Source organism: Athene cunicularia (assembly GCF_003259725.1).
Source record: "Athene cunicularia isolate RWA chromosome 7 unlocalized genomic scaffold, athCun1 chr7_part2, whole genome shotgun sequence".
Taxonomy (NCBI): Eukaryota; Metazoa; Chordata; class Aves; order Strigiformes; family Strigidae; genus Athene; species Athene cunicularia.
This window is the reverse complement of record NW_020799108.1, coordinates 1412127-1430464: the sequence shown is the minus strand read 5'-3', so window position 1 is coordinate 1430464 and position 18338 is coordinate 1412127. Positions and strand designations below refer to the sequence as shown.

The following is an 18338-nucleotide window of genomic DNA, read 5'->3' as shown; positions in this document are numbered from 1 at the left end:
AGCCTTGACAATATAAGTCTGTGTACAGGATATTTTGATGAGGAGAGCAGTGTTGTCTTGTCTTAGTAGTTACCTATATACTTCAAGTGACTAAACCAAAAGGAAGTGATAAAATAACTTTTTAACAAAAAGCTAAAGTAGGATTAGAGCCATAGTAAAGCCAGAAGGCTGGTACCATGCTCTTAGATGGCTGTGAAGCACTTTCTGTCCTACTAGTCTGTTCCTGTTAGGAGAAATAAGAGGAAAACTGTACATTCACAGGAATAAAGAATCTGTACAAATACCTATGCTAGGTTATTTTTTATTTGATTTTTAACAGCAGGATCCTGGAGTATGTAACCATAACCTCATTCTCCAGCAAGAAGGTAGGAAGTGGGAATTGAAGTTATAAACATACATACAAAAACTGACCAAAACAGAGTCTGTATTTGTCACAAATACCAAAATTTTCACTTTTGACTGTGATAGAATTTTGATTTAGATGTGAAAATGTATGGTTTATTAAAAGATGCAATACATTCTTTTCTCTCAGATTAATGCACTACAAAACCACAAAGCAACAGACAACCCTGAACACAGGGGAAGAAGCATTTGAATGTCTCATTCACTAGAATCTGTTCCTTTTATTTCTTGCTACCTCCTTCATAAAATAAATTACTTGTAGATAACATATTTACAAATTTATAATACTCACACTACAGTGACTAGTCAAATCTAAATACATGGAGAGCAGGGAGAAATCCATCTGATGAGTTCTCAGCGTTTTATTGAAAATGTGAAATATTTTGAACACCAGACATTTTGTTGTCTATTGAAAAGCTATGAAAAACATTACCCGAAAGAGTAGAAATTCTATGAAGATGAATGAGGAGACATTGCAATGTACAGTGTTCATTATTAAATTAAAAGGCACTTGCTATCCTGCTTGCCTAAAGATTATATAAAAACCAAAACCCCCAAAACATGTCTGCAGAGAAAAGTGGTAATACCAGAAAAGATTAAATATATCCACAGAATACATTCATATGTAAAAAAGACAATACAGTTATGACCTAATAACTTAAGCAGATGTTTCTATGGCATAACTTAAAATTTTGAAAGTCAATGAAACACTGAGTCTAAAGTCCTTGATGTTTTTTCTTATTTAAAAAATAAAGGAAAACACAAACCACTAAAGCTCCTCAAAGTTCTGTTCATCCAGGCACCACCACCAGTGCCACAAGACAATCTACTCAGGGGCAGGAGCAATGTAATTCAATAAACCTATCCTGCTGCCAGTTCATTTTGTTTAACAACTGACTAGACAATAATGCAACCCCAAAGCAGAATATTCATCAGGTAAAACTGTTTGTCTTTCAAACAGACAATCCCTCATTGTGTTTCTGCATTGCAGAGTGGTTTGAGTGCATATTCAGCCACAGGCTGAGTGCCACATTTAAAGTGTTTGAAGAGACAGAAAAAGATAAGGAACTAGTAAGTGGGTAGGCAAAAGTGATACAGTCCACATTTCTGGTCAGCTCCAATGTTTGTAGTTGGTATATCAGAAGAGGGACACGCAGAATTCATTTGCAGAAACACTGAATGCCTCCACCAACACGCTTTCATCTCCGCACTGTTTAACAGAATTCATAGTCACATATGCCTGGGAACTCAAGCTAGTTTTCATCTCTTTTATCCTGTCATGAATGTAATCAGCCTTATATTTTCCTCATGGTGTCTTCCACTTTCACAGCTTCAGAATATTTGCAATCTTATCTACCTCCAGTGCCACTTAGAGTTCATCCTAGTGACAAGAAAACAAGTTACACTCAAAGTACAAATGAAAAAATTGAATTATCAAGGGTTTTTTCCTCTTAGATTATTCTATATAGTGCTTATTTTTCAACTGGACAAATTGTTTCTTAAATAAAATTCAGGGTATTTCTTAACAGCTGTATATTATCTTTTGAGTTACAACATCAATCTCAGTCTTGCATTAATCAGCCTCTGTAATTTGGTGCCTCCTTGCTAAATCTAGTCTAAGGCTTACACTTAGGATACACTGTCTCTCAACCCTCTATCTTTAACACAGCTGTCCCATGGATATCTGTAAGTTCTGCCAAGTCTTGCCATAACAGATGTTGCAACTTCAGTACTCTCTGCTACATAAGTGGATATGGAGAATCAAATTTGAGCAAATAATAATAAGCAGAACAAGACTGGAATTAAAATGTACATTGTACTATTTGAAGATATGGCATTTAATACTTAAGATAAAGAGCAAATGCTAACATAATTTTAAACAGCTGTCTTTTGCAAAAGACCCAACAATAAGTATTCTTACCTTATTTCTAGATTTTTTTCTTTTTCCTTTATTTTGAATTGCTTCTAATTTTTCATTCAAAAGGTCAGCAATACCTTTTGCGTCTCTGCTGTCTATATATTCCCCAAGAATACTTTTCTGAAAAAAAAAAAAAGTTGTATAATATTATTATGCTCTACACTGAACAGGAAAATCTGCTTTCCGTTAAAATTCCGGAGGAATGCAGGGAGGAAGACAATGGCTCAGGTAGGTTGATTAATGATTCACAGATATATTTGTTTGTTTCTGTTTAAACAGTGCTAATTGTCTTTATAGTAGGAACGACTCTTAGCTGCTAGTTTTTAAAACTACACAAATATTGTCTTGATACTTAGAGAAACCTGAAATAACTATAATTTTATCACATTTATTCAGTTAAGTATTTAATGTAGACAGCCATTACAAGTCTGCCACTTTGTAATCTGTGTTCATGGAATCTGTCAGTGTGGGTTGCTACTTTTGAGACCTGAAAAGCCATTACTCTCTACCACAGAAGTCTCATTGAATTTGATGGATTATGTGGGGAAGGGTTTCTAGAATTTCCCATAGGAGAGTCAGTTAAAAAAAGAAAAGGAAAGTACAATTTAAAGAATTGGCTTGACTATCAGAATGCATTAATACTTTCTTTTCACAGTAATACATTAAAAGATGGCTATAATATTCTTGAAATTTAATAGTTTTACACAAATAATGGCCATTTCCTAGAACCACCTGGATGCTTTTCATTTTTTTCATTTATTACTACTAATCTGTTAGTAGGAAATGTTGATCTCAGTCACACTGATAACTGAAATATTTGATAAGGTTTGGTTTTGAGACAGAACACAACTAAACATTTTTTATCAATTTTCTTAAGTCAAAATCATAACGAAATGCTATGGTTATATTGAAAGAGGATTTCTCTTTAGCCAAAATGAAATTGTCCATATTTCACTTAGAGAGAGGCTTTGCCTGCTTCTGGTAGCTGGTGGTAGAATTGGTAAAGGTTGAAAAACACTCTGTCACAAGACCCCTGCAAAATTAAACCCTGGTTCTGGTTAAGCCCATGTTTTAGTTATTGTTCTATTAATATATAATTTATTATTTTTCAATAACACATTATTACTGTATTACTGTCCTATTTGAAGTATGACTGAAATTGATTCTTGCTGTATCTCCAGAATATCTAAGTAATGCACTTTAACACATTACAGAAATAGTCTCTTATATCTTGATGTGAAATGAAATACATCTACTAACAGTGCCTGCTCACCAGCATACACAAAAGGAGACACTTTACCTTTGTTCCTTGGTAGGGATAAAACTTAACAGTAGGATAGGCTCTGATATCAGCAGTTTGACAGGTCTGAGCATATGCCTGACAGTCCACTTTTCCAGCTTTTACTTTTCCTTTAACCATCTAAAAAGAAATGTTTATTAGAAACAAACTGCACAGCTCCATGGGTGACTGTAAGCAAGTGACCTGAAGAAGCTGCAGTGCAACTAAAAGTAAACAAAAAGTGTTGCTAGATCTTTTCAGTTTTTCAGAGTAGTTGCTTGCTTGCTTCTCAGACTTGTATCAGAAGTCACTATGTGTTCTTCTGATTTGAATTCAGGGCAAGGCATGTCATAGTTCCAAAGGTGACCCCATCATTAGCTGAAATCTGTCTCAAAAGAGGGGGGGTGTGTGTGTGTGTGCACGCAAGAGACAACACCCACTGGCATGTTGGCCCTGAAAGCGTGGACCTTCTATGAGAAAGAGGCTTGCTTGGGGTATAAGAAATAAAGTGTGGATTAATTATATTTTCACTGTTACAAGTAAAACAGTCCACTAATACAGTTAAAAACCTACCCTTGCAAGGATCTCAAACTCAGGAGCAAAATTTTGGCAAGGTCCACACCAAGGAGCATAAAAATCAATGACCCAGTGATCTTTTCCATTCAGAACTTTTTCTGTGAAACTCTGAGGAGTCAGGTCCACAGACACTTGTGGTAGATACCTGTAGAAAGGAAGAACAGGCATAATCCATTCAAAACTTTAAGCATATCTAAATTTCCTTTAAGCACAAGAAAAAATTCTGAAATTAAGAGTATCAGTAATTTGGAGGTCCCTACTTTACACTTTGTACTACAAAAGAATCCCTTTTTTAAAGTGGTAGACAAAATAATAATATGGTCTTCAGAAAATGGCTGGACAGTAAGGATTATGCTATTTCTCCACATTTTAAAAGCTTGAGTTAAAAGATGTGGAAACTTTAAAATATTAAATTAAGCAATACATATACCTGAGTGTTTCTAATTCTTGATTTACGTAGCGTTTAAGTATTATTTTTTCCAAGCGAGTGAACTCTAAGTGGCTTGTGAACAAAGTTAAATGAAGTAACTTACCCCAATGCCCAGGCTCTCAGTGAATAGGAATCTCTGTGCCATCCATTGTAGCTACTGTAAAAATATTGAAAACAAATCTAATTGCACAGTGGTTTGATATACATTTGAAAAAAAACCTACTCTGTAGAGTGGAGATGGTTAACGAACGAACTTAAATGCGTACAAGATATAGTTCTAGCTTGCTTTCAAATCCAAATAAGTGTCTCATTAATACAGTTCAAAGATACAGAATTAAGGACTAGAAGATGAAGAGAAGAAAAGAAAATTCTGTGTCACGAGAGTAGGAAACTTGGTTTGGAGGACACAAACTTTGATAGCTAGAACTATTTTGAATGAAGGATCTTTAGTAATGACTCCAGATAAAATTTCAGGCTCTAAGAAACATGAGAATTAAATTGAAATATATTAATATATTTTCTAGTTGATGTCATTCATTACAATAAAACAATTATATACATTTCCCTCAATTTGACAGTAGAAAAGCCAGACAAATTGGTTACTTGGCTAAGGATTTATTATTTGGACTTTCAGGACATTGCTTAGTTTTGAAATTCCAGAGACGGGTTAGGAAAAAAAAAAGATTAACTCAGGATTCATATCCATTACTTTACAGCTTCGTAACAAAATATTGTTCAGTACGGTTACCTGATCAAAATCTGACTTGACAGTTTTTGGCGATCTTTATTTTAAGAGACAAATTTCTAAATTTTTGCAGGAGATAGCTGATTCATGATTAGGAATTTGGCACTTGACAGTCATATTCACTAACTTACTTGTTTTCAACAAGGGAAAAAAGCCTGCTTTTAAGAGAAACCTTATATAGAAGAACCGAATAAAAACAAGCAGTCCAATGATGAAAACTACTGAAGTCTGCTGTTACACACAATGATGAAAAGGCATTATAGTTTATTATCTGCCAGCATTTAACAGAACTTTACAATTTGTAAAATAATGAAGCAACAGATCTGCTGTTTCAGATGGTTACCCATCTTTAAATATGCGTGTGCTTCCGGAAATCCCTGAATCTTCGAACATTACTGTGAAATGGAGAGGACAGGCGGTTTGGTTTTCCCCAGATTTCTTTTTTTTTTAATTATTAATATTTCTACACTAATGATACACTGAATGGGATTACTAGATATACAATGGCCAATTTTCACAATGGTGCTAACAGACTGTTGGCAGGGAGGATGATCAGATGGCTACGTCACTATTCTCTAAAGATAAAGCTGCAATCAATTAGGCCTCATAATATTTTTATATTATATGATTTTAAACAATCTACCTTAACAGGCAATTAAAGAGAAAATTAGAAAACTGACCAAAAAGACATAAAAATTAAGATTCCTGAGGCAGTCTCACTTCAAATTACTGAAATACCATGGCAAACTAAAATGACACTAGTTTGAGGTAACAAAGTCAACGACATCTAGGACAGTAATATCGCAACAGCCTATTTTAATAGCTGTGATGAACCTTTTCTAGACAACAGAAAATGTGTATTCATCTTGTTCCACATCATCTAGTGTTTCCTAAACTGAAGCAAGCTACTTACAAATACTGATGAGCCGAGTTTGATTTTTGAGGAAAGAGTCTTATTTCAGGATATCCCCGAACACTTTCTTGGTGACAGAAAGAATAATATTTTTGACAATCCACACTGCCTACACTGATTAATCCATTTAACATCTGAAAAAAACCAAGAAAGCCTATGATCAAAGATGCTAATTAACATTACTACAATTTCAGTAATACTTCAGAATTTAAGTCTTAATCACTTAGGGGGGGAAAAAAAAACCCAACAAAACAAACCAAGATTATCCCAAGGCTTTCTTCTTTCCTGTAAACGGGTCACTGGTATCTAATGGGAGGCAGCCACCCACATGCATTCCCATCATGAACATATATTTTAGTATAAGCTACACACAGGTGGCTCACGAGGCACCATGCCTCAAAGGTACGAGGGTGATTATTTAATATAAGGACCACTGTATTATCCTGTTTCATACCATAGGCTCAGTAATTGCAACAGATTCTGGTACAGTGCAGATGTGCTATTGGTTGCACAGCTGGCCTGTGACTGGAACATACTGTATTTGTTGCAGAGGCCTAAACCACCTGGCATGGGCAGAGTAGCTGACCATTACTGAATGTGTACTGTGGAGCTACTAATGCTTCACAGACGTTTGACCAGAATATAATAGAATCCTAGCTAGAACTCCTAGTCTAGCTGAGTTATAAATGTCTGAAAATCATGGACTTGTTTCCAAAGCCCTGGGGTTTTTTGGCCCAGAGTTCCTAGTTCAAATTCCTGGAAACATGTCCAGGAAAACCCAGATGGCTGTCAGTAAAGTAATATTAGCTTTATAAATGAGAGAATGCTGTAATGGCTTTGCAAAACAAAAAGACCCTCCCCAATCCCAACAATTCCATATTGAAGTATGTGTAATTCAGCTGACAATCAGCCTTAGAGTGTATGGTATTTAACATTTATTTACTTTCAGTGAAGAAAAGATCTCAGAAAAAAAATCTTCCTAATATAAGAAATAATTCAGATGGATAACACTGAACTCATTTAATCTGAAATTCAAGTCAGAGGTTTCATCAAGGTCTAAACACTACCTTAAAGATGACTAATGATCATAAAGAATACTGAGAATAAAGAATTGGTTGAAATAACATTACTTATGTAATTTATGGATAAATCTTTTTTTCATATCTTGTTTTAAACCAATGCAGAGCTGTTGTCTATATAAAGCACTAAGCATCAAGGAAAGTTAGTTACTCTAAAGTTTCTTATATCTTGGAAAACATATTTGTTTCAACAGCAAAAACTGGATTAGAGTATCAATGTACCAAAGCTTTAAAAAGAAAGACAAAAACTTTGTATTTGAAACACTATAAAACTGCCAGGTAGGAATTCCCTGTTTTGTTCACAGTATTAATCACTAGATTTTCTCAGTTGATAAATTTCTAAGATAGCAGTTGTACCATCTCAAATAATTCCACAGAAGAGGACACAAAAGCAGGAAAGTGTCATGTTTGAGTGTAACTTACCCTGGCCATTTTTTTCCATTCTGGCATTAAAGCCTGACAAGGTCCACACCATGGAGCATAGAAGTCAACCATCCAGATTTCCTCTCGTTTTCGTCTCTGAACTAATTCAACAAATGTCTCTGGTGTTAGGGAAACTGCTGATGGATTCCTAAGATCCTAAGGTAAAGACAGTTACAGATGTGTACTTTGCAACAGTAAGTTATCCTGTATCTAGTGTCATCACATACAAACAGACTGCACCAGATTCTGAGAATGTTCTTTTAGTGAAATTTGCTTGCTGCTGTGATAGTGAAGACTCCACACCACTGAAAGGCATACAAGCATCAAAAGTTATCCTTCAACTTAATCATATGCCTGATTTGCTGAGAAAAGCTATCAAAAAAAATACAGCCAGGCTGTGAAAGGGAGGTTTTCTACTTCTTCCTCCATAAAGGGAGGTAAAAGACAAGAAATTCAGATTATCTGGCAAGAACAAGCATTATGAGACTCAAGCATGCTATTTAGGCTGGCATGCAGAGGAATGCATGTGGTACACTAGGGGCCTCTCAATATCAACTGAAAAAGACTGATCTCCACCTGCTCCTGCATGTGTGCTCTTAAACATACTTTTCCTGGGCTACCCGGAGAGAACAAACAGTCTTTTCAAAAGTGGAAAATAGCCTGCGGATATAACAGTGAGAGAACCTGAATGCTGGAGGGAAGATGGGTGCCAGAACTCTTTTTTCACTTTTTATCTTACTAGTCTACTTAATTAAAAAAAAATTAAAATCTTCCAACTAAAGAACACATTTGTGAATGAGCTGCATATAGAGAACTACTGCAACAAGGACTGTAATTTACATACCTCTATAAACTCCAAGATCTGCTCAGCAGAGTGATGTCCTTCATATTCATGAACATCAGACTGATTGAATACAACTGTTGTTGGATAAGCTCGAATGTTATGCTAACAAAACAGACAATAAGAAATTGCAAGGAATTATTAGGTTTCTTGTTCCTTTAGGTTCCTTTAACTGCCGCTGGTATTCGTTTGTACAGTACCACTGCTCAGACTTGCATGCAGATGAGAATTTGAAACCATTACAAGTCAGTACAGAAAAGGTGCCAATTGTATTCAGAGATGGCATGGTTTGTTCTGAATTAAAAACCAGCCAGTAGCTCTTTTGCTGTGATCCACAAATACAGAAATTATTCCACAGGCCTTCTAAGACTTAACTTTAAAGATATTCCTAGTCTTCGGGTAGAAACACTTGTACTGTATGAATGACTGTGTTGTTTACTATTGAACACAGATGCTTCCATGATTTGATGTCTTCAAGGTGTAAATACATCTAGATAAAACTTTAAAAAGCTTGTCCTTATTTGCTCATTTTTCATGTCTTTTAAGACATTCACATTTTAAAGATAAAATAAAAACATTCTACCATAAAAAGCTCTCATGAACAATGTGCAGTTGCAGGAAAGCTGTCAAAATGTAGTATTTTCTGGAATTCAGAAAAAATAATAATTTCTACCATGATAAATTGAGTGGAGCAAAAGTTAAGCAAATTTAAACATGGAAAATTGGTCAAGACAAAAAAATAATTTTATTCAATTACTGTATCTGTAATAGAATCTGTAATAGAATCAATCTGAAATTAATTCTACCCTTAAGCACTACAAAACAAAAAGCAAAGTCAGGGTGAATTAGAAGTGGTTTTTCAGACATCTTCAAGGAGTGTTGTATTTCAATATGAAACTTGTACTTTTAAATGTTTACTGATTTTTATCCTATGTGAAGAACAAAAAGAATGCATGCATCTATTTATATACACATGGGGAAAAAAACTTCCTGGGTCTGCTTAAATTCTTTTTTTCTCTTAAAAAACCCAGGAATTATTAAATTCTGACACTTCGAGTCTTCCAATAACACTATGAAATCAGAGCAAAATGTGATGACCTGTATTTTGCATTAATGTTATCTGTAGTGGTTACATAGCTTGCTCCTTTGAAAAAAAATTATGAAACAAGTGTCCTGTTAGGTGTACTACATTTTAAGAAAGTAGTACTAAAGAACAAGCATTATCTGCCCCATCACCCTACCAGAAGAAAATAATATTCTTTGAAAGGATTATTTATTTTTTAGTTCCTGCAGCTTACCATGTTGCAAAGTCCTTCATGGACAGTACAGTCTAGTGTTCCAAATTTAAGCTGGCCATAAAGATGTTTTGATGCTTTCCTCAGCTCTGGTAACAAAGCTCGACAAGGAGGACACCACTAGAAAACAAAATGCAAGTAAGTGCAATTGCTTTCTCCACGGTTGGCTTTCACGACAGCTAAGCTGTTTGAGGTGAATAATATGCTGCTGTGACCACAGACTCCACTAAATACAAGTGCCACACAATCTAGGAATGAGTGCTGCCAAGGAATGAGAAATTACCCTACCATCTCGTGATGCTGAGGGACACTTTCAAGATAATGCTAGTATTTTGTTACATAATGACATAACATATTTTAGAAGAAGGGAAATGTAGCTGTTAAATATTTACCGGTGCAAAGAAATCCACAAGCCATGGTTCCTTCTCTTTGTCAGGAAAATTCTGAGGTCCCAGTGTAATAACATGAGAGTTGACACTTTCTTTGGCAAATGCAACAATATCATATAAGATCTTCTTTCCTTCAAATAATAAAGTAGAAAACAATCTTTTATTTTTCCCTATGAGAGATCTCATTAAAAAAATTCAGTGATAGCAACAGGAGTCCTTTTGTTCCCATGACTGATCTTTAGACATAGCCTGCTTAAATAAATTAAACAAGTACTGTCATGCTTTTTCTCAGGAAGGCAATGTTCAACTGTCCAAAGCTGCATAGGTAAGACACACTCTAGGTTGTTGATATTTGGCTAAATATTAAACTGAATATTTACCCAATATTAGCCAAATAAATGTTTTCTCCAAGACAAATCATGTTTTTGTCAAAATGACTTTTTTTTGGTGACTGGACTATTGGCTGTTTTACCATCTTACTAGTATTTGTTGGAATTAAAGAGTTACCATTCTAGATACGCTTGCCTTGGCAAAGGTATTGACACAGCGAAGACTTCAAGCAAAATAAGTGATACTGATAAATCGCAGCTATTTAGATGTAACTGAACTTCCTGCTGACACAGCTCCAGTGGGCAAAGATCATGTCTCTTCATACCCTTCACGTAAATATTTTTCAGCAGAAACAAGCGCTTGTGTCTTGAAATGAACCAAGAACTCCAGGCTAATTAAATCTGAAGTCACTGCACAATGACAAGATTTATTACTGTTCTTAGATTTTACACTGCTGAAGCCCTTCAACACAGCCTAAAGAAAAAAGCCCGAATTCTTCTGAGTATTATATTGTTACAAATACCGGAGCAAGATAACTACTGGCAAATGTTCTAGATGCCATCTATTTTGTAAATAGTAAAAGCGATCAGAAAAGAATGTACGTACTGTAGTCCAATATATTTCTCTTACACTATTTGTAATCTATGCCATTACAAAAAGATATAAAAATACTGTATGTATATGGCCCTTTCTTGGCCTATCTGCAGGAGTGAAAATTGCAGATTACAGAAGGCTTTTGCCAGCAGCAATCATTAGATGTATGGGATCACCTTTCCCCCTTAGATACGACTAATCTTTTTTAAGTGGTCAAAAACTTTTCTCCTTTGTTACATATTGAGGTTCTGACTTAAATCTAGCTGTTTCTAATACTTCAGAAGCTGAGAAATGAGAACATCTTGCATAATTCCCTTGTGCTGCATTCTGGATGAAGCTACACCTATTGCTGCAAGCTACAGTTTTGCTTCCAGGCTCCATTCTTCTTCAACCAGCATTTTTGAATCCTTTCACTGGTATGCAGGAGTACAGTGAAATTCCTTCCTTTCCTGGAAGGAAACTGCTACTTTGGAAATGAAAGTGAGAGGTAAAAAGTCTCAATATAGATTTTCTTGGATGGAAGTCACCAAACATGGAATTAATTTTAGTGCAGTGACACATTAACCAAATCCAAGTTTCTCAAGTTAGCAGCACTGTGTAACTAGCATGTTAAGCCTCAATGAAGGGCGTGCCTTACAGCATTCTTTGGTTATCCCACCCAAAGCAGACACTGTCCTGATCAGCTTCAGAGATTCCATTTGTACGTAATTATGTAAATGACGTTGAAATAGACAGGATAGTAAAGACAAAAATACATCTCTGATCCCTGCTCACCCAGGAAAAAAAGAAAACAAACCAAAGGAAGTAAGTTTGTGCAAGGCTACAGTAAGGTCAGAGGAAAGACAGCAAATATTAAAACTATAAAACTGTTCTTTGGGAAAACAAATGCAGTTTGCCAAAGACAGTGTAATCTCAAAGTGATTATGTAATGATTTAAACTTGCCGAAGTTTCCCTTACCATGATGAATTTCATAATCTCCAGTTCCTTTTCCTTTGAAGACAGCTAAACAAGGTTGATAGACATACAGTTTACTGCAGATAGTTGGTGAGGAAAGACAGTCAAACTTGCCAACCTAATTAAAATAACACTGGCTGTTAAATAAGGCATCTTAATTTATATAGATTAACATATTTTGAAAGGCATTAAGGGTTAAGAAAAAAAAAGTAAATATATGGAGTAGTAGCCTTTTTATAAACAACAGAGGTCTTAAGACAAACTATGATGTTTAAGGTAAACTACTAGAGCAAGCTATATTAGGTTGCTTGCTAATTTTTAATTTAAAGGTCAAAACTGGGAATAAAACCTTAAAGAAGACTCTTTTTTCCCCCCTCCAAATAAAAGAGCAAGGAAACAAAGACACACCTAAATGTGACATTAAAATTATTCTAATCAGGCAAATTTTTTTTAAAATACATACCTTATAGAATAATACTATCCATATGTCTTCAGTACAAAGTTTGAATTTGATTTCTTTTTATTAATAACATTTTAAAAGATAATGATTGGTTTTTTTCAAAGATAATGAATGGATTTTGTGAATAATTCAAACACAGTTTCACATACATCAATTTGGTGTTGAAGTGTTAACTTTTAATTGTTACCTGAATGGGTTCTACAACATTTTCCATGAGAGAGCAGATTCAAAGGATAATCTTTTGTAACTACTTTTAAATTATTCAAACCATGGAGAAATTTTACTGCTTACTTGAAATTAAAAGCTTTAATACAGATCTACCACATGATAATATATCTCTTTCAGCACCAGAGGTAGCATAATATTAATGAAAACCCCCCCTTGTTTTCTGAATTTAAATGGTATTTAACATAATGAGTAAGCAGTCTTACCTGAATATGTTCATCTTTAAGCAAAAATTTAAGTTTCTTAAATTCCTCTATATTTGATTTATCACTCTCCCCAAACTGGAAGAAAAGCAGCCATCGGTGATGAGCCAGACGGTCCTTTAAGCGAATGAAAAACAAAACCACAACAAAAAACACAAGACAAAAAAAAAATTACTCCCAACTTATACCAATTTGTAATTCATTTTATAAGGGCAAATGCCCATTTATTCATCTGATCTCGGAGTGACCTCCTCCACTCAATAAATTCTTTCATGTAGTCCTTCCACTAAACTTCCTATTACTGCATCATAAGCAGGAAAGAGGAAAAAGCCTGAAAATAAGCTCGTTACTTGCTATCCTTGTGCTGGGTTTGTGTGGCAGGGTTTTTGGTAGCAGGGGAAGGGGCTACAGCGGTGGTCCCCTGTGAGAAGCTTCCTGAAAGCTCCCCCAGCTCCAAGTCAGACCCCCTCTGTCCAAAGCTGAGCCAATTAGTGACACCAGCTGCACCCCCTGTGATAACATATTTAAGGGGAGCCTGAGAGAAGGTGGGGAACTTTGAGGACAAGTTATAAGAAGGACACCTATGCAAACACTGAAGTCAGTGGAAGGAAGGAGGAAGGGGGCAGGTGTGCCAGACCAGAGAGCCCCTGTGTATCCCACAGTGAGACAGCAGGGCCACCCCCCCGACACTCATGGAGGTCGACAGTGGAGCAGACGCTCCCAGGACTAAATGAAGAAGCAGCCCTCGCTGTTGTAGCTCAATGCTGGGAGGACTGCAACATGTGGAGGTGACCCATGCTGGGGCATCTATCTTGAGAAGAATGCACCCCATGGGGAGGACTCACAATGGAGAGAGTTTGTGGAGGACTGACTGGAGCAGGCGGAATGCAGGAGTGCTTCCCCCCAACCCTGGAGAAAGAAGTGGCAGGACTGACATCACCCTCCATCACCGAGGAAGGAGGTGGAGATATCGGGAACAGAACTGAGCCCAGGGAAGAAGGGAGGGGTGGGGGGAGGTGTTTTTAAGATATGGTAACACCTCTCACAGTCCCATTCTGTCTGTCAAGTGGTTTTGTTAGTGTGTGAATTAAAGTGATGCTCTTTTTCTTCCCCTAACAAGTCTGTCTTTTGCCTGTGACTGTTAATGGTGATCAATCCCTCCCCATTCTTATCTCCATTCCGAAGCTTTTTTGATTCCTTTTTCTCCTTCCCACCACTGGGAGGGGAAGGCATGAGTGAACAGCTGTGTGGTGGGTCAGTTGCCCTCTGGGCTCAAACCACAACACCCTCTATAATTTTTGTTTCCATGTGCATTTCCTATTGTAGATCAAGCTGCTAAGTGCTACTACAGGTGTGAAACGAGGTTTTGTCTTTTTTTCTCTCCAAGAGATGAGGAAATTTTATGACTTCTAATTTCAATTCATACATAATTTATCATGGATTAACAAGCATTTTTTTCTTTTTTACATTACTGACAAAATGCATTCAAAGTGAAGTTCTATACAAGTGTAGTTGATGTAAAAAGTAACAAGAATGTTACAATTGCAGAGTGAGTTGCAATGGCAATTTCTGTGGTTTTCTATCTTCCTATTAAATACACCCTCACCCCTTACTTTAGTTGTTTTGCTAAACAAACATAGACAAACCATGTTAAATAATTCTGGCTACAGAGGAAAAAAAAAATTCAGTTAAATAAATAGAAGTTTGCTGTGACAACAGGATTTGAAAAATGTATTTTTGTATTTTTTTTATCATTACATTTTACATTATTTAAAGAAAGCTTTAAAATTTTTTAAAGATTTACCTCTAATGATGCTGCAGAGATAATTTCAAAGTCTGGCAGATGCTTCATTACTTCCTGATATATTTCTCTGGCATCCAAGGAGTTAAGAAACTAGGAAAGAAAGTTAGCTATATTTATTATAAGGAATTACAAAAATCACCTTGATTGTTTATGGTTAGTAGTCGAAGTGTCAGGGAAATTATTCTGATTTATTCCATCAGCTGAAGATTATGTATGTTATTTGATCACAGACATCAATCTTAGAATAATGCATTTTACTTTGTTTTCTTGCAATATTAAAGATACCATATTTTGCCAAAACAGGGGCTAAAAGTCTCAAATTCAAATTTCAAACCAAATTTTACAATTAAGTTTACAAGATCTCCAACCTAGTCTTACAGCATTCCTTAACTGCACCGTACAGATTTAAATTTCAGTAATTTTTAAAATTTAGGAAGTTATGCGAATCAGTAACTCAGAGTTGGTAAGTTACAAAGGTTGAAAGTAGGTAAGTCACAAATTAATTTCCTCTTTTGAAAGGTAACAGTAGTGACAATAAAGGAACAAGCCATGCTTCAAGCGGAGAAATGTCTCCCATACAAATGTAGGAGGAGGTTGCAATATTAGAATAGAGCCAAACAGCATAATCTGTACCGACAGACATTGTAGGAGTACTTTTATCACACATGTCAGTACTCCCTTCAGAGCAGCATTTCTCAAACTTGTGATAGCTGGGGCATATTCTTCCTGGAATAAAAACTGGGGGCACATGGTAAATCATAAAATAATTTAGGTTGGAAAAGACATTTAAGATCATCAAGTCCAACTGTTAACCTAACACTGCCAAATCCACCACTAAACCATGTCCCTCAGCACCACATATACACATCTTTTAAATACCGCCAGGGATGGTGAGTCAACCACTTCCCTGGGCAGCCTGTTCCAATACTTAATAACCATTTTGGTGAAGAAATTTTTCCTAATAACCAATCTAAGCCTCACCTAGCACATATTAAGGCCATTTCCTCTTGCCCTATCACTTGTTACTTAGAAGAGACTCCCAAGCTTGCCCAGGGTAGCTGGGTAGCAGCTTTAGAACTGGCTCTTGGGCCTGTCACAGAGCACATGCCACCCCTGGATTCCTACAGCTGCTCAGGGAGGCTCCCAAGGAGCTGGTAGGCAGAGCTACATGCTGCTGCTACTGCAGTGTGCTCCTGCTCGCTCTCCCAGCATACCAGCAAACTGGGGACTACCTCCAGGGATCCCTGACTTAGAAGCCAGGAGGCATATAAACTCATACCAGGGTGTATAAGCTTAGAAGAAAGAAGAAAAAAAACATATTTTCATTTCTACATAGTCAATGTGGAAATTATTTATGCATTCCTTGGTCACTGTCATCACTTTATTTTATCTAAATACAGAATGGTTGAGAAACATTCATACCAAAACACCTCCTTTCTCTTTGTTATTTATGGTGGCTCCAGGTGGGAAGTACGCTGTAGTACTAGATGAGATATCTAAATTATCACAAAGCTCACCCTGGGTGCCACAGTCCATCCAGCCTACATTAACAAGACCTTCCTGTAACAACAAAACACACACAACCACAAAACAAAACCAAAAAGTATTTTTTAATTTCAGGTTCAGAAATGATTTTGAAAATCCCAACATAAGCAATTAGATATAACATTTAGAAAATTAAAAGAAACGACACTGTAATTCATTAGTTAACATTCATTCATATTTTAGAAAATTAAAAAAGTTAGTTATTCCAATAGCTACTAAGTCAAAATATTTCACTCTTCTGAAAATTAATGGGTGAAATCTTGGTTCCACTAAATTCTGTGAGAGTTTTAGCTACGACTTGATGCTTTCCCTTCTGTTGTTTTAAGTATAACAGGTAATGCTTTCAAAGTGAAATGCTGCTTACCAACATGCCAGCTAGCTTAAAGCGTGTTTGGTAACTCAAGCAATCTGCAAAATAAAAATGATTTCTTTACAAACATAAAACTTCAAATTATTAGTGCACTAAACCTACTATTGCTTAGAATTACCCCTTCCTCCCTACAAAGGTATGCTATTTCAAGAGCCATGCTTCCTGGCTCTTCATCTGATATTTCAGTGACTTCAAGTTGTAACCTCTAGTAATCATCACTTGATGGTTGTCTACTCTTAAGTTAAAAATAAAATGAATAATGTTCCCTTGAGTCACCAACACAGAATTCTCATTTTGAAAATTTTAATATATTATTTGCTATACTAAGACTGACCTTTCAAATGTCACCTTAATGTTTAAAAAGAACCCAGAAGAGGTAACTACATACCATCTTGGAATGAGATTTCAATGGAAATATCAATTTTCTGTGATTCAAATAATAACTCATTATAATAAAAACATTATATGCTCTAATTACCCATCCAGACTTTGAATAGTTGACCTTCTGATGCAGATTTTTTTCCGAAATAAGATGCATCAACCTCACTTTAACTGGACCAATGTTGAAAACTTAACAAAAGGACTGCTACTTGATGTAAATCCAAGTCCAGCTCTGGTTATTCAGTTCACAGAACAAAGGTCTCTTCATAAAACCGAGAAATCTTTGTTTGTCAAAGGTGTAGCACATTTACTTAGCTCTACCAGCTAATGAAGGCAACTTTCTCATATACTGTATCCAATACTGAGTGCAAGAAAGCCAGTGACAAACAGATAGAAAAAATAATGTAAATCTAAACACTGTCATGACATCAATGGTAAGAGCCAATTACTAGGTCCAAACCTCTTCAAAGAAAATATTCAACTAATTTTTGCATATTGGTGGTTTAAAGGGGAAGTACATCCTTGCTTCTACTCAGCTATCATGACAAGCTGGCATGCACCTATGCAGTATCTGTCATTTGATCTTAAACTGGAAACTGAAAATAAAGGTCTGTTCTGCCAGTTCCCTTCCTCAGAGGTTACACTTGAGTGCTGGTTTAGACTTACATGATGCTGCAGAAGCACAACAGCATAATCTATTAATGTCCCTTTTGTCAAACTGCCTCTAAAACTGAACTTAAATGACCCACAGTCAAAATACTGCGATCATCTAAGATGCTTTGTATTTTTTTTATTAAAAGCAAAAGGGATTATGCCACTATCAAAAGTTTTGTTTGCCCTGTTTGAAAAGTATTGAATACACCTACCCCCACGTTCAGCACAGAAGGTGATCAGCCAACCAACACCAGAAGCAAATGAAGTTTCAATGGCATTAACAAAGTTTCCTAAGAGTGAAACAATTTGCATCAGTTTGTGACTAGTTAAAGGTAACTATGAAACAAGGTTTTATGTTTATATGAGCCAATTACAGTGAACTATTTTTAATCTTAGAAATAACACTTAGCAACAGTTAACAGATTCAGTTGTAGACCTAGTTTCTGCCATATTTGTAAAAGCAATTTCAAGAACAACACCCCAAGCAAAATACATGAACATTACCTGCCCATAGCTCAGTGACTGTG

At 35.9% G+C, this 18338-nt stretch overlaps 1 protein-coding gene across 1 annotated transcript in view; it reads right to left on the bottom strand.

Annotated features, from left to right (window-relative positions):
- Nucleotides 1–240: 240 nt before the first annotated feature.
- Nucleotides 241–18338, bottom strand: part of DNAJC10 (DnaJ heat shock protein family (Hsp40) member C10) — a 25131-nt gene continuing 7033 nt past the window's right edge. The window contains exons 7-23 of the mRNA XM_026853187.1: nucleotides 18316–18335; nucleotides 18024–18101; nucleotides 16771–16814; nucleotides 16284–16421; nucleotides 14862–14951; nucleotides 13061–13174; nucleotides 12173–12287; nucleotides 10294–10421; nucleotides 9905–10021; nucleotides 8610–8711; nucleotides 7766–7921; nucleotides 6264–6397; nucleotides 4709–4762; nucleotides 4173–4320; nucleotides 3621–3740; nucleotides 2324–2440; nucleotides 241–1783 (exon numbers count right to left, since the gene is read on the bottom strand). Coding sequence (XP_026708988.1) covers nucleotides 1772–1783; nucleotides 2324–2440; nucleotides 3621–3740; nucleotides 4173–4320; nucleotides 4709–4762; nucleotides 6264–6397; nucleotides 7766–7921; nucleotides 8610–8711; nucleotides 9905–10021; nucleotides 10294–10421; nucleotides 12173–12287; nucleotides 13061–13174; nucleotides 14862–14951; nucleotides 16284–16421; nucleotides 16771–16814; nucleotides 18024–18101; nucleotides 18316–18335 — 1687 coding nt within the window. The 3' untranslated portion in view covers nucleotides 241–1771. The remainder of the gene's footprint in view (nucleotides 1784–2323; nucleotides 2441–3620; nucleotides 3741–4172; nucleotides 4321–4708; nucleotides 4763–6263; nucleotides 6398–7765; nucleotides 7922–8609; nucleotides 8712–9904; nucleotides 10022–10293; nucleotides 10422–12172; nucleotides 12288–13060; nucleotides 13175–14861; nucleotides 14952–16283; nucleotides 16422–16770; nucleotides 16815–18023; nucleotides 18102–18315; nucleotides 18336–18338) is intronic.